This window comes from Podarcis vaucheri (assembly GCF_965113315.1).
Source record: "Podarcis vaucheri genome assembly, chromosome: 1".
NCBI classification, from domain to species: Eukaryota; Metazoa; Chordata; class Lepidosauria; order Squamata; family Lacertidae; genus Podarcis; species Podarcis vaucheri.
In genome coordinates, this window is record NC_138759.1 from 86,302,128 (window position 1) to 86,317,566 (window position 15,439).

At 49.7% G+C, this 15,439-nt stretch overlaps 1 protein-coding gene across 2 annotated transcripts; it reads right to left on the reverse strand.

Annotated features, from left to right (window-relative positions):
• Positions 1-1,676: 1,676 nt before the first annotated feature.
• CORO1B (coronin 1B) lies at positions 1,677-14,363 on the reverse strand. Of its 2 annotated transcripts, none has more exons than XM_082242160.1 (11): positions 14,227-14,363; positions 11,628-11,830; positions 10,433-10,555; positions 9,560-9,689; positions 9,218-9,399; positions 6,578-6,697; positions 6,068-6,172; positions 5,275-5,420; positions 5,089-5,146; positions 3,817-4,098; positions 1,677-2,577 (listed from the first exon to the last, which is right to left on the reverse strand). In XM_082242160.1, the coding sequence occupies exons 2-11, from the start codon at positions 11,826-11,828 to the stop codon at positions 2,449-2,451; spliced, it is 1,476 nt and encodes a 491-aa protein (XP_082098286.1). In that variant the 5' UTR covers positions 11,829-11,830; positions 14,227-14,363; the 3' UTR covers positions 1,677-2,448. The 2 variants fall into 2 exon arrangements, with proteins under 2 accessions (XP_082098286.1, XP_082098287.1); XM_082242161.1 differs by lacking the exon at positions 14,227-14,363 and adding an exon at positions 13,935-14,095.
• Positions 14,364-15,439: the final 1,076 nt, after the last annotated feature.

Consider the following 15,439-nt stretch of genomic DNA (forward strand, 5'->3'; position numbering starts at 1 on the left):
CCAAATGATCCAATGCTGCCCCACAATGTTGCAGCAGTCCAAAGCAGGATGTGACCCAGGCATGACTCTTGCAAAAGTGGTGCAAGAGTGTTTTACATGTATGATGTGGCTGTGACCTTGCATGCCTTGATGGGAGAACAGAGAAGAGATGTAGGAGGGAATTGTTGTTTTTGCTCCTGGCCTATTGCCCTTGGAAGTTTGCCTAGAAGAGAATGTGGCCCTCAGGCTTAAGAAGGTTCTCTGCCCCAGCCTAGCCCCTGTTCTGTCAAGATTTGCCACAAGTCATCAGCTCCACGGTCTCATTGCTCCCAGTTCCTTATCAAACCAAAGACAACAAGTGGGCTGCACTCAAAAAGGCATGTACCACTTTATGCACATGAGGCTGCAGAACACATTCCTCTTGCACATGCCCAAGGCTGGTTGTTCCAAGCTCAAAGGAGGGATGCGCCACTGGAACGGAAGGAAGCAAAGTTCTTTGATTGCCAAGGAGTTTCGCGCAACAAATGCAAGCACTGAGCAAAAGCTCAGGCAGATGCCAGATCAAAAAGGATGGGGAGGGAAGACGAAATGGGAGTTGCAGGAGAAAACAACATGAAGCTTCTTACAGTCAAAGCACTGTAAGCCAACTGAATATGAAAAGCCCCCTGGTGGAGAGTGCCAGAAAACCTTTCCTTTAGGGACCTATCCTTTTAAGGGTATCAAGAGAGAGATTGCCAAACTAAAACCCAGATCAAACTTGGCTCAGCAACTAAGATAGTGGGAAGTAGCAGAAACAAGAGGGAGCCTGACCTGCTCAAGTCAAAATGCAACCACGAAAGCAAGCAATTACCTATCCCTCCTTGAGCAGGCATCTCACCAGGTAAATATCTAGGCTGGCATGTAGTAATTTGCTCTGTTTATGTGTGAGGGATAGCTCTACCTACATTCCTCTTTCTTCCAGAAGAGGGTGGCCTCATTTAACCTCCTGCCTCTATAGTGCACACTTCTCCAACCTTGTTCCTCTTTTTAAAAAAATGCAAGCTCCTGCGCTACTCATACACACAAGGATTGTTCCAATTACATTCAAAAAGCAAGCATGCATTTTACCTTGCTTAAAAATCCAGATTATAAGTAACAGGAAATAAGCTTTGTTAGAATTCAAAACAAAAGTGGAGCAGCCAACAGGAAAAGGCCTGAATATTCACATATGTTCAGGGCATGCAAGACGCTCTGAAACACAGTATAAACACAGAACAAGTGAAGCAATCTTCCCATTAAAAAAAAGTGAACATTAAAAGTTCAGGTTGGAAAACCATTGCTTACTCACACAGACAGCCCTACCTTTCCATGTAAAGTTTGGCTCCTATACCCCCTGAAAGCTATATGGCACATGCAGACACCGATTATTTCCTAACACTGACTTAGAAAGGGTGAAGTTTAAGTGAAGTGTTGTTTTCCCTGCAAGCATCCAACATGACTTGTGTTCTTCTTGGTTTCTTTGGGCAGCTCTAGGTGAGAAGAAATGCCAGGGCTGTTGCCTGTTCCACTGTGTTTTTCCACCACACGCTGAAAGTGAACCCACATAAAATGGTGGGAAGAAAGCAAATGCTCCAGGAAAAGCCTGCACTTACCCTGAACTCCTCTGAATTCATCTGTGGAAAGAAGGGAGGCGGCAGCAACAGACTTGTGCACAGAGCTGTGGCTTTATAAAGACTTTTATTTGGAATGAAAATATAGATTATTGAACCTGAAGAGTTTCTTTTCACCTCCAACCCCCTCGTGTGTTTCGTCAGAACCTGCTTAGCATTTGAGGGCTGGAGGGAGGGAGAGAGGAGTGGTCCCAGAGACAAGAAACTTAAGGACTGTGACTAGATGGCAGATTTATTTCATAGTCAAGCCCCAACGATCCCATCCATGGTCTCTTTGAAGTAAAATAAAATTCAGGCAAGGAAGCAGAAGAATCCTCAACAGGATTCTCAGTGGTCCTAGCAGGGAAAAGGGGGAGAAGAGGCCTGGCCCATAGGAAGCACTGGCTTCCAATAAAGCGCAAAATCCACCTGCCATGAGAGATTGGGAAGGGGAATCCCAGCCTTCTCTCCAGTGGAAAGCGTGGGCATGTCAGACTGTGCAGTTAGCTAGTCCTGATCCCCACAGGGGGACATTCAAGCCAACCCCAGCCATGGGAAGGGGACAGGGCCAGAGGGACTCTGGCCAGAATAAGGCAAAGGGACAGATGTGAGGAGACCAGCACATCGCCCCTCGGGTAAAACAGGGTGCAGGAGGAGGAGGAGATTTGGTCCGAGACAAAACCCAAGAAACATTCCCAGTAGCAGCAAGAGAGGGCAAGTCCCTGTCTCACACCACAGGGCAGGATGAGGCAGTGTATAAAGGGATTACTGGCAGCTCAAAAAAAAGGTGAAGCATTTAAGAAGATCCATGTTGGTGAGGTCTCCTCCGCGGGGACCCCTCCTAGACATCGCCGTTCTCAATGCGGCTCAGCTGCTCCTCTAGCCGCCCAATGCGCTCGCCTTGCGCAGCCACAAGCATCCGCAGTGACGCCACTTCACGCAGCACTTCTTCAATGACCTGCCCGCCGTCCTGCAAGGAAGAAGAAAGCAGTGTCATGCTGCTCTTTTCAACAGGATCCCAGCTGCTCAGCTCATAACCACCCCATGACCTGTACTCCTGGGATCAGCGGGACTTGCGCCTCCTCCCCCAGTGCGTGTATGAGAGGGAGAGCACCATGTATGTGTGTACACACATATGTGTGCATGTGTGTGTGTGCATGTACCCACACACATGTTGGGGGGGAAGGAAGAAAGCAACACTGGCAAATGCTTGGTCAACACATGCACACACGTAGTGGAAAGAAGCAAGCTATTAGACATCCAAAGAAAGAAATCTTCAGCAGACTGACCGACTTCATAGCATCTGTTCAACTAGGAACAGCCTGGCATTCAGGTTAAAAATGCCCTAAAGCATCCTTTGTCCTTGACAAATTGCCTAGTAGCCGCAGACAGCCAGGAATTCCACACAGATGCCTGAGTGGGCTAGCAAAGAGCAGAGCATGGATCATCCTGTTCCTCCTCTCCAGTCTGCTTAGAAGAAGGCATTTTCTTCTTTTTTCTATCTGCCTCTGTTTCCAGGCTGGCTATGGAGGAGGGGGCATCCTTTCCCCTGCAGATAGCATGGAAATGCAGATTGCTAGCTGATTAGCAGGCTAGTAGAACGTAAGGAAAGCTCTTCTGGATCCAGCCAAAGAGTCCATGTAGCCCAGCATCCTGTGGCCAGCCAGAAGAACAGGTGAAGCCTGAACACAAGAGTCCTCTCCTCTCTCTTGCAACTGGTATTCAGAGGCATCCTGTGCCTGAAGGTAGAATATTGCCTTACCCTCAACAAATTTGCCTATAGCCTCTCACACTGGTAACCTTTGTAGGCTTATTTGCTCTCTGTGGCAAGGGTACTTTGCAGGGTATGGGAAGCACACTTTCTAATCACAGCCTCTAGTCAAGCCCTACTGGCTCTTCTCCAACAACTGAAATTGGATGACTGCTCCAAAACTACAAAGGATTTGCTTTATTAATTATTATTACTGGAGAGAATGCTGGAGAGTCCCAGGATGCAGTGAATATTGGACATGCAGACCTTCTCCGCCGTTCTCCCTCCCCAAGGCACATCAGAATCCTGTTCTGCTCCTTGCACTTGGCTCTAACCCACATCCACCCACACCCACGCTCACCCGCTCTGCAACCCTGCGAGGGACGACAGAGGAGCGCCAATCAAACAACCCACCCACAGAACCCCCTGTTCCGGCATCGGCGCCAGCCCTGCACATACCCCACTGGCAGCGCTGACGCTAATGGCAGGCGTGGCAGCAGACTGAGACATGGCACTGGGGTGTGTGGCACTCAGCCCGGCGCTGGGGGCAGCAGCTGGGCGGCTATCTTGCAGCAAGCTCCTCCGGCTGACTTTGAGGTCACGCTGCTTGGTGGGCACGTAGGCTTCACGCAGCGAGATCAGGATGGGGCCCGCTGTCTTCCCTGCCACCCATTCCTCGGCTTCCATGGTGGCTTCTGGCCCAGCTGTGTCTGGGTACAAATCATCTTGGAACAAATCTGACTGCAGAGAGAAAGAGGGGGCAGCGTTAAGAGCCTGGGGCAATATGGAACAGAGCTGCTCCCCCTCCCATGGGATGTACAAGGTAAAACACCCAACAAATTTGCTGTGTTTCAAAATTTCCAATTCTCAGTCTCCACTTTATATTGGCCTATCTTACAGAGCAGTCTTAAAAGACGAAACAGACAGCGTGCTTTGACTATCACGCTATTTAACTGTCAAGCAGTAGCATTATTATTAAATCCACATAGTTTCAAAGCTAGACGGGCACAGATCCAATTTATATGCATACAGGCATATGTATAAAGCTTGAGACCTGAACACTGGACGGGAGGGAGGGATTTGCTTAATAATAATAAATAATAATAGTTGCCTCAGGCACTCTGGGCGGCTTCCAACACATATAAAAACATAATAAAACATCAAACATTAAAAACCTCCCAATACAGGCCTGCCTTCAGATGTCTGCAAAAAGTTGTATACATATTTAATGCTTATGTAATGCTCAGTTTGGTTTAAAGGCAAGTAAAGCACACACAACCATCAAATAAGAAAAAAAATGATTCTGATCACAGAAGGAATAGGGTTGAAATGGCAATGGTTTCAGCATATGACTTTAGAAGATCCTTCTGGACAGCTGGAAACCAGAGGGAAGAAAAGCGCTGGATGGAAATACCAAGCTACACTTTCAAAGGGACACAACCACCTGTCCCAATGGCCAGAACTGAAATGCTCACAACCTTCCAGGGTATATGAGGTTATGTGTGAACCTCCTGTCAACTTGCTGGGTGAACATGGCAGTGGCAACAGCCCCACGGATTAATGTTTCAAGATTCTAATGCAGAACCATCAAGCCATCCACAGACAGGTCATGGCTCATCTGCAGTTGCTTGGTCCCGAAACAGAGGCAAGGGAAGCCCCCGTCCCCATCCCTCGTAGCTTAAGCAGCAGTTTCGTGAAAAAGTAGGCTAGCCCCCACTATCAAACACCCACCTTCCTTGGCACAGTCATGATAATGGGCTCACACTTGCGTTCGTGGAGTTTGTAAAACCTGCAGAAACACACCAAGAGAGAAAGATTGATGCACAAGCAGCCAGTCAAGTCTACCAGTTCTTTCGCTGCTGTCACACACACACACACACACACACACACGCCCAGCCCCAGCATTATTCAGAATACCTGGCAATCTCACACTTGTTGACATCCAGACCCCGCTTGGGCATCCATCCCATGCCACGCTGGGGTTCTTTGCTAGTGAATGTGTTCAGGAAGTGGATGTAAGGTGCTTCTGCCGTGATCTCGAAGTACCGGATGCTGGAGTCACCCTGGAAGGGGGAGAGGGCAAAAAGGATGCACACAGTGTTACTAAGCCTATAGAGGACATTGTGATGCTTGGCATCCCTGGGCGGGCCACTTCCCCCCTGAACGCTTCGCTTTCAGTGGGACAGACTGGTTGAGGAAGAGGGCCAAGGGAATGCCCACCTTGCATGGTATTAACTCCCACTTCAGAGAGAGGGTACAAACCCAGAGTTCTGGAACCCCAAGGAGAAGCCAGCTTTGCCCTTTAAGCATCTTATACAGAGGTCAGACCCTGGAATCCACTTAGTTCAGTATTCTCTACAGCAGCTTTCCCCCAACCTGACGTCCTCCAGACATTGGTAAGACTCCAACTACCATCAGCCCCAGCCAACATGGGATATGGTTAGGGATGATGGGAATTGTAGTCCAAAGCATCTGGAAAACACCAGGTTGGGGGCATCTGGCCTGCAGGGACTGGCTGCAGGTGTCTTCTTTTGCCCTATTTGTAGATGCCGGGGACTGAAACTTGAACCTTTTCCTTGTTTATTTTACTTTATTTATTGGATTTATATATGATATAATATACCCGAAGGTATATTAAACTGCAAGCTGTCAAATGCAGACTCTGATTTTAACTTGATTTCCCTAATTTCTGCTTAGTAGGAAAGCATACCTTGCCACAGACATACACAACGTTGGTGTCCGGGTCATAGAAGGGAAGAAGGGCCCCATTGCTTGAGTCCAGCTCTTGCAATGCCATGGGCTCCTCCAGATTCTCCTGCAAAAACAGAAAGGCACAGGTTACAGACCTCCTTGTTCAAATGCTATCCTTCACACCATCACAATCTTGATGTGATGATTCACCTGCCATCCATCCTGATACCATTCACTTGAGAGCAAGAGGGGAGCGTACTCCATATGCCCATGAACCCACCGAGATTGAAAACCCAGCGTGGTTAAGACCCTAATTGAGGGGTGGGGGCAAGTCTATTTGCACAAAGCAGTCTCTCTTCAGATGTTGGCTCTCACCTCTCGAACACATGGCATTCAACAGGAGTTCTTTGCTCAGGACAAGAGACCCTGAACACACACAGAGAGAGCTTACACACACACACACACACACACACACCACCACCACCACATTCCACACACACCTCGCTCCCAGATCCACCTTCCCACTCACCGGGTCCCAGAGTGCCAGCTGCCGTTCACTCATACGGCTGAAACCTGTCGTGAAGATCTTCCCATCTGCTAAGAAAATGGCCCGCATAGGGCGTGCTCCCTCATGGGCTTTCTCCTTCTCCTGTGAAGCAAAAAAAAGGGTAAGATGTGGGGAATTCAAGAGGTGAAGCAGCAGGCAGGCTCCGCTATACTGCAGCACAAACGCAGGTTTTGCTCCCGTATCTGCTATGCTGGATCCGAACTACAACAGGAGAGTCACTCATCTGAGTTTACATTCCCCCCAAAATCATGAGCGCCTTTCCCCAGGGTCAGACTGTGCCTGGCCCCCAGCAGCTCATTCCAGCCCACTCCAGAGGAAGATACGTGGAGGTGTCTTGTATGCAGAAGGGTCTGAGACTCAAATCTAGGCATCTCCACTTAGGAGGGCCTCTCACTGCAGGGCTGAGAGACTCGTTCTGAGAGCCACTGCTGTAGTCAGCGCAGGCAACATGGGGCTGTGCAGACAAAGGGTATGATCTGGAGTCTAAAAAGACACGGTGTTCAGATAGCAAAGGCATTTGATGCGTCTGTGTGTTCCTTTAACAGCAGCAGAATTTAAAAGCCTGGCAACCTCTCCCAGCGTAGTGCTGCAATGAATGGAAGAACTACATCTGTTAAAACTACTTACTGCCATGTTGCTATTGACAAAGGAATCCCACTCCAAAAAGGTCGTAAGTTAGAAAGTCAACACTTGTCTATCAAACCCAGGTAACTTCCCAATATCATCTCCTCCACCACCACCACCCCCCAAAAACCCCCCACTCAGAATCAATCCACTCTTGGTGCATTGTTATATACGGCTATACTGTGTAGATGTGTTTGTGCTGCGCTTGGGGCCTCAGCTCACTTTGCCCCCAAACCCCACCTTCCCATCATCCCATTGCCAACGCCCTTCCTTTACACCTCACCCCAACCCACCTATCCCCACATTCCCTTTACCACAGCCGCCACTGGCAGTGGGCAGGGAATGAAGGGAAGAAGGTTTTTCTCCTCTTCCGTTTCCCCCACAGTCTCAGCCAGGACAAAGGAGCCTTCATTTTAAAATACAGGTTTCCTTCTCTCAGCAGCAACAGGTAGATGAAGAGGAGAAGGACTTTCCCCACCTTCAGTTCCTTCCACCTGGCAAGTGGCTGTGGCGAAGGCAGAGGGAGGGAGGGCGTGCCTGGGCCACCTGCCCACTCTTTGTCCCAGCCTGCCCACTCAGGGCTTCTTGGGCTTCCTTCGCCCTGTTTTAACTTGAGTATTCATGTGCCCTCGTTCGCCAGCATGACGACAGATGAATGCAAATACAGCATAGAGATACGTGATTTTGAAATATTACTTCCTTCTTAAAATAACCTTTTTATATTAAAAAAATTAGCCCATTTTCATCCTTTCTTCAGATTCCAGATCAGCCTATGTAGGAGAGGGGAAAGGAAGGAAGAGGTTGGGCCTCAGAGGTCACAACACATTAAATTATATACAGGCCCAAGCTAGGAACAGCAGGGAGATCTGGGGAAGCAATCTCACAGATAACACCAATTTAATCATTTCCCAATCCTATACAGCACTGCCAATTTATATATAGTCACATACCAAAACTGGGGCTTAGCTGGAAACACCTGTGAATTGATTTCTCAATAATATTACAGAAACACACCTGGGAAATGCTAATGCATTACCATTGACAGCATGATCAGATTCTTGAGACGCCTGTTGAGAAGCCCTTATTAATTCTCATAAAAGGCTTGGGAGGGAGAGGGAAGAGATGGGTGAAGCCTTGGAGGGATCTGATGAGGATTCCAGAACAGGGGTGGGGGACCAGTGGCTCTCCAATGTTTCTGGATTACACCATCCCCAACTATCAGACGAGCTCTCGGGGGCTGAAGGGAGTTCACCCTTGTTTCACAGCTTTTCTCTGCATAGATCTCCTGCTTCTACTCCCCTATTTAGCATCATCTTATTAACCTCATGCCTCCTTCCCTCCTGTATATTTTGCCATTAGCACAGTGTCCCCTGCGTAGCAAAGATAACACCGCCTTGAACTCTTGCTGATACATGCACACACACATGTAAATTAATTTACTTCATCTGAAAATGTGCATAACTTGCTCTACCGAAAATGAAAGTGCAAATTCTGGTTTTTGCCGGTTGTGAAATTTAGATTCATCGTAAGCCAGCACCTCTGCCTAGAGCACATTCCATATGCAGCCTGTCTTATAGATAGTCCACTAACATGTCAACTACATAAAGATCAGCACTGCTGAGAGCTAATTAACCCAGGAGGCAAAGCGTCAGCTTCCCATCACCAAATTACTGCACAGCCAAAGCAGCGCAGGTCACATCTCAAGCGTGAGCCTTGCAACCAAGCTAGAAAAGGGGACTAGGGAGGCACAAACTACAGAGAGATACCACTGCTCAGATAACAGGGCAGGGAGGACCGACTGAGGCCCAAACACATCCCACTGCAACATTCCCAAAACACAAAGGTGGTTCCCTTTGACTTGCAGAATGGCCAGGAAGTAATAGATTGCCAAAGAGAGGGAACACTCATGTAAACAGGTCAAGAATGGCAAGACAGACAGGCCAGAACCAAAAAGCTTCAAAGGAGGGAGAAACATACCGCAACAACCTGCCCACGGCGGGGGTCAATGATGCGCACACTTTTATCCTTGCAGGCTGAGCAGAAGAGGCTGCCGTCACGGTTCCAGCTGACATTATAAATGAGGTCAGGATGCAGATCTTCCAGGCGGTAAAGCTCCTCAGTTGTGCCCACGTTCCACACGATCACCACGTTGTCACAGCCTGGGGGAAAACGGTGTTCATTGGAAGAGGTTTGCCACAGAGTTCTGCGTTAGGCTGCCCTTAACTTTGGGTCTCAACCGCCCCAGCCTGTAAGCTTGCAGCCAGATGTTCTCCACTTTTATTCTGCCTCTTACTCCACCACCACCACCACAGATGGTACCTGCACTGAGGAGGACGTTGCGGGCAGTTGGATGCCAAGTGATGATGCCCACACGCTTAGAGTGCCCTTCTAGAACAACCACTGGCTCCGTCAGAGGCAGTGTCAATCCATTCTCGGGGATCTGCCATACCTGGAGAGAAAAGATGGGAGTGAAATGGCTCAACCGGCAAAGCACTTTCATCTGCTCTGGTCCTGTCACCAGTGGCACAGCCTCTCACAAACCCCCTCTCCCATCATCCTGAACCAAATGCCAAACAACATCCAGCCACCCGTGGGGGGGGGTACACTCTGGCTTTAGCTTGCTCCACACCAAAGGGTCATTCTCCTGATCCCATCATCCCACATTCTGCGGGTAGCATCTTGCTTCCCGTGTCTACAGCTCAGCTAACAGCTCCTCCGTCTGAATTCTTTGCCCTGTGCATTGAATTGTAACAAAACACATTTGCATATGCAAACTTAATTTGCCTAATATAGTCCGCCTCTGCTAAATAATCATGATAAGAGACCAAGCTGTATCTGGGGCAGTCAACAGGCCTCCCCACCCTACTACTGAAAACCTTGCTCAGCTATCCTGCCTGTACACACATACCAAACTTCAGAGAGTCTGTGCTTTCAAGCCTCCACAATCTGAAGGACTAGAAACTTGCTTTAAAAATAGAATTTTCAAATGCACAGCATGCTCAATTTGCCACTCAATAATGACTGTTTGATTCATTAATATGTACAGCCCCAACCTTCTGTATATATTTAGCCAAGAGCATGGCTACAGGTGAGGCCCCCCTTCTCTCTCTCTCTCTCTCTCTCTCTCTCTCTCTCTCTCTCTCTCACACACACACACACACACACAGAGTCATTTTACCAGCTGCCCCTCACCATAACAGTGCAATCCTCAGAGCCACTAGCGATGACGTTATCATTGTGCGGGCACCAGTCAATGTCCAAAACAGGTCCTGTGTGCCCACACACCGTAGGGTAAGACTTATCAATGCGTCCGGTCTGGGGAAAAATAACCAAAGGGGACAAGAGTCATCAGGCAGTCCCTTCCAGGCTCCTCAAAGCCACTATCCTGTTTCCTGTCCCAGCTTTCCCCATTTGCCCCACAAGACTACCAGCAGTCCCAGTACAACCCCTCTGTTCCATCCCTCAGTACCCCTAAAATATTATGTGCTCGACGACACAAAACACAAGACAGGAGAAGAAGCAGCAGGAGGAATGATATATTGAGACCCAAGTTAGAATATTGCAAGATTCGGGACAAGATAAAAGAAAGTACTTCTTCATGCAGTGCAGTGCAGAATTAAACTATGGAACTCTCTCCCACATGAGGCAGTGGTGGCCACCAACCTGGATGACTTTAAGAAAGGATTAGACTAATTCAGGGAGGACAAAGCTAACAATGGCTACTAGCAGTGATGGCTATGCTCTGCCTCCATAACCAGAGGCCACATGGAAACCGCAGGAGGGGAAGAGTGCTCTTGTGCCTGGGTCCTGCTTGCAGGTTTCCCACAAGGCATCTGGTTGGCCACTGTGGGAACAGGATGCTGGACTAGATGAGTCCCTGGCCTGATCCAGGAAGCCTCTTCTTATGAGCTGAGAAATTCTTGGAACCAGTCAACATTGTGCACATCTTCCCTATTCCTACACCCATCCATTGACATCCCCAGTACAGTGGTACCTCTAGTTATGAACTTAATTCGTTCCGGAGGTCCGTTCTTAACCTGAAACTGTTCTTAACTAGAAGGCGTGCTTTCGCTAATGGGGCCTCTTGCTGCTGCTGGCACACGATTTCCATTCTCATCCTGGGGCAAAGTTCTCACCTCGAGGTAACTCTTCCAGGTTAGCAGAGTTTGTAACCTGAAACATTTGTAACCTGAGGCGTTTGTAACCCGAGGAACCACTGTACTTAAGAGTGTTAGGGTCGGGAGGGACTTCAAAGTGTCATCTAGTCTAACCTTCTGCTAACGCAGGAAATCTGTGGCTGACACCACCCCCAATGGCCACTGGCTTCTGCTTAAGAACCTCTAACGAAGGCGAGCCCAGTGCTTCCCAAGTCAGACTGTTCCCTCACCTTCTGTAGCGGGAGCACCATGAAGGCCCCTCCTCCACTGGCCTCTATAATCACAGCCACAAACTTGGGGTTGACAGCGCAGAAAGTGCTGTCCCAAGTGACTCGTGACACCCGGATGTCATCGTAGCACTGGTCATTCTTGACGGGCTGCCCAAAGACGTGGCGGAATTTGCTCTGGCGCACAACCTTTCGGAAGGACATGGCTGCAGAGGCAGAAGAGAAGAAAAGCGACACACCTTTATAATCTCGCAGGCTGGCTCACGCACAATGCTCCCCAAGGGCGATGCTGCAATAGGATTTCTAATAGGATTGTAATAAGGTTGTTCAGAAATGTGGAGCAGGAATCAAAGGAATTCGGCAGAGCTGCCGCACAGATTGCAATCACTTCACTTGCTGAAGATGTTGCAGGTCCGACCTCTTTCAACAATGAGCAGGAAGCCTCGGGTGCTCTTGATCAAACTTGGACCCCCCCAAACATTCATATTCCCCCTACATACATAAATACCTCTGTGCACTCAGGCTCTCGGCAGCTCTACATTTTTGGCCTCCGTACAAATTTTTGCACTCCAGCTCATTTTATAATTGACAACTCGCATTTTCTCTGTGCTTTGCTTCTGTGTATAGGCAATAGTCACGTGCAGAGGCTCATTGATGACTCTGGCTGGATTATTTACCACTTGTTGTCCTGTTTCTGTTTCAATCGCTGCCAGTCTATCGTCTAATATCCAACCTCCTTTATTACGGGAGGGTGGGTTTCTACCTTGATACGGCTCTATGCAGGTGGGAGGGAAACACAGCGGAAGAGGGAATTAGCAGCTTTCTCCTTTATGAATCCTGCAGTAGAATCCCAGACTGATTCCAAACACTTGCCTTTTCAATAGATGCGTGCACACCGTAAATCAAAAGATACAGTGCTCTACACAATCTGGTACACAGGTTCTGCTATTGCATTTCTTTGGTTTACATGTGAAATGCCAGAAACGAAAATACACTTACAAGACCAGAGTAAATACCCACCCTACTGTCACCCCTGAAAAGTGGCAGGCCAAAATCACAGAAGTTAAAACCCCTTAGTGTAATTAATCAAAAGGCCCCATCAAGGCCTATCTATGGATGACTGACAGCGGTCAGTCGCAAGAGAAGGAAAACGCACTGAACTTCCTGTAGCCTTATATAGACGTGTTTTTCATGGAAGCAGTGCCCACCAAAAGCAAAATTCAGCTTGTTGCTTCAACACCTGATCAGAGTGAGACCAAACAAAAACCTTTAAGGCTAGAAGCAAGCATTTAAAATCTCTGCAACCACAGCACACAACCCTTACAGTAAAGGGAATCAATCCATTTAAGCACAAGTTCTGTTTCAAGCACACAGTCGTAAGACTTTTGGGGAGATGGGGTAGGAACTTCCGTCTTCAGGTTTCAGTGGCAGCCCCACCCACTACTCCAAACTGTAACCAGGTGTGACTCAAAGCCACAGGAGAAAAGTTCCCTTTGGGTGGTTCCTGTGAGAATGGCCGATGACAGAGAAGGACTCAAGAATGGGCAAGCCTTGTTTATTCTTCTGCGCAGCCAGGAAAACTTTGGAGGAAGACAGGAAGGTGTAGGAGAATTGGATGAATGCTACCTAACATCAGCGAACCAGAACTTTGAACCCAGAAGTCTTCCTGTTTTGGAGTTTGGGGACCAAAAGGAGACGGGGGAGAAAACAACATAAACCAAGAACTTGAGAAAAGCAACGGGTTCAGGGTTGTTGTTGCACACACACACACACACACACACACACTCCTTTTCTCGGGAAAGGAAGTGTTTCCCGAAAACTCATTTCCTGCAAGAAACAACCCCACAGGGAAATGGTTAAATCACAGCACAGTTGGTCCACTGAAGCCGCAGCCGGATGTGCAGCCGAACATTTTGCAACCAAAGCGCAGCTGTTACTATTGGACGAAAAGGGACCAGAAGAATCTGGCACAAGGAAGGTGTGGCCCCACCAGCGCTTACCTGGAGCATACCCTACCTTCTTCCAAACTACAACATACCCTTTTAAGGGACCAAGGCATTATACAAGCCTTGCCGGGGTGAGGGGAGTGACCTGACCGGGTACTTTTTCAATAGGGAAGAGCAACTCTGCTGGGGTTTAGCCCCAGAAACTACTGAATGCTAGCGGTCGAGCCCGGTGGCACAGACACAGCCAAAGGGAGCCTCTGAGCACCTACAAAGTGCTTTCCCTCCCCCTGGCACCGAGGAACCGCTCCCTTATACATGCATTTTGGTTTGCATATAAGCAGCAAGCTCTGGATCTAGAAAGTACCGAAAGGGAAGCTGGGGAGGCGGGGTGGGGAAATTGCCGCTCCCTTCCCGTTCCCGGCACCGGAGAGGCAAAGGCACAGCAGCAGGGCGGGACTCTGGGGAGGCGGGGGCGCAGAGGAACAGCGACCGAGCTGGGTCTGGCGAAACCGACGCCTCCGCCTCTTCCTCCCCTCTTGAGCCTGCCTGATTCCCCGCTCTTCCCGCCCGGGAAGCGCCTCCGGGCCCGGCTCTCTCCGCCTCCCCTCTCCCCACCCGCAATGCCCGCCGAGCTTCACCCGCCCATCGCCACTCACCGGCTGGGGAGGACGGGGGCGACCGCAGCAGCCTCTCCCTTGCGCGCTGCCCAGGGCGGTGCAGGCGGCTGCGGGGAGGGAGGGAGGGAGCAGCAGCAGAAGCAGGAGGAGGAGGACCCGGGCTGGGCTGGGCTCTCGGCGGCTACAGGAAGTGACAGCAGCAGCGGCGAGGGCAGGCCGAGGAAGCTTCCTTCCCCGCGCACAGTTCACCTGCCTTCGGGGCTGGGAGAGGCGAGGCGAGGGGAAGGGCTGCCTCTGGGGTCAGCGGCCGGCCACGCACCCCGGCGCGCGCCAAGGGCTGCCTGCCCGGGCAACACCCGCCGCGACGGGACGGCGGAGAGGGCCGGGCCGGGCCCAAGAACTGCCGTCTCCGCCGCTTGCCTTGGCGCGCAATTTCCAGGCTGCAAGGGTGGCGCAAGAGACTGTGCGCAGAACTCCGCCAGCCTGGCGTTTTTCGACTGCGGGGCCGTCCCCCTGCTTGAGGCGAGGAGAGAGTGCCTCTGAGCATGCGCCGAGTGCATTCCTGCTTTCCCTGCCGGGAACTAATGAGAGTAACCAAACTGTGAAGGGAAGGCGGGGATTTTTCAGGAGGTCTCCTTTGGGGGAATTGTGGGCTTTTCTTGATGAGAAACTTGCTCCTAGTGATGTAAAAGTTACCTTAGGGTGATGGGAGGCTATAAAGCTTCTCAGGGCAGGGGCGGAGCCACCCTCTCATTCTGCGCATAATATAATATAAGTGATTCTGAGATCGCATACACACCATTGCCTTTGACTCGCAGGGCGTTTTAAGCCTGCCAGTTCCGTGTCGGCCGGTGCGTGGAAGGTGCCTGAGCCCGCTGGTGTGGACTGGCCTGAACTGTACTTGGAAGGAGACACGCAACTGCTTCAAGGCAGGATGGGCTTGTTCAGAATTTGTTGCACTTCTTAACCCCCTCAATGTACATCAGTCATTAAGAAAGAAAACAGCAGAAAAAGTTCCCTGCCCCAAAGAGCTCACATTCGAATTTGAATGTGAAGCCAGTGGTTGGACAGTGGTACCTCAGGTTAAGAACTTAATTCATTCTGGAGGTCCGTTTTTAACCTGAAACTGTTCTTAACCTGAAGCACTTTAGCTAATGGGGCCTCCTGCCGCCGCGCCGCTGCTGCACGATTTCTGTTCTCATCCTGAAGCAAAGTTCTTAACCCGAGGTACTATATCTAGGTTAGCGGAGTC

Coding starts and splice junctions, on each gene's coding strand:
- CORO1B (XM_082242160.1), bottom strand. CDS start 11,828: ATGTCCTTCCGAAAGGTTGTGCGCCAGAGCAAATTCCGCCACGTCTTT. Junction 9,400..9,559: donor CAACGTCCTCCTCAGTGCAG/GTACCATCTGTG, acceptor GTTTTCCCCCAG/GCTGTGACAACGTGGTGATC. Junction 6,698..9,217: donor GCCGTGGGCAGGTTGTTGCG/GTATGTTTCTCC, acceptor TTTGCTTCACAG/GAGAAGGAGAAAGCCCATGA.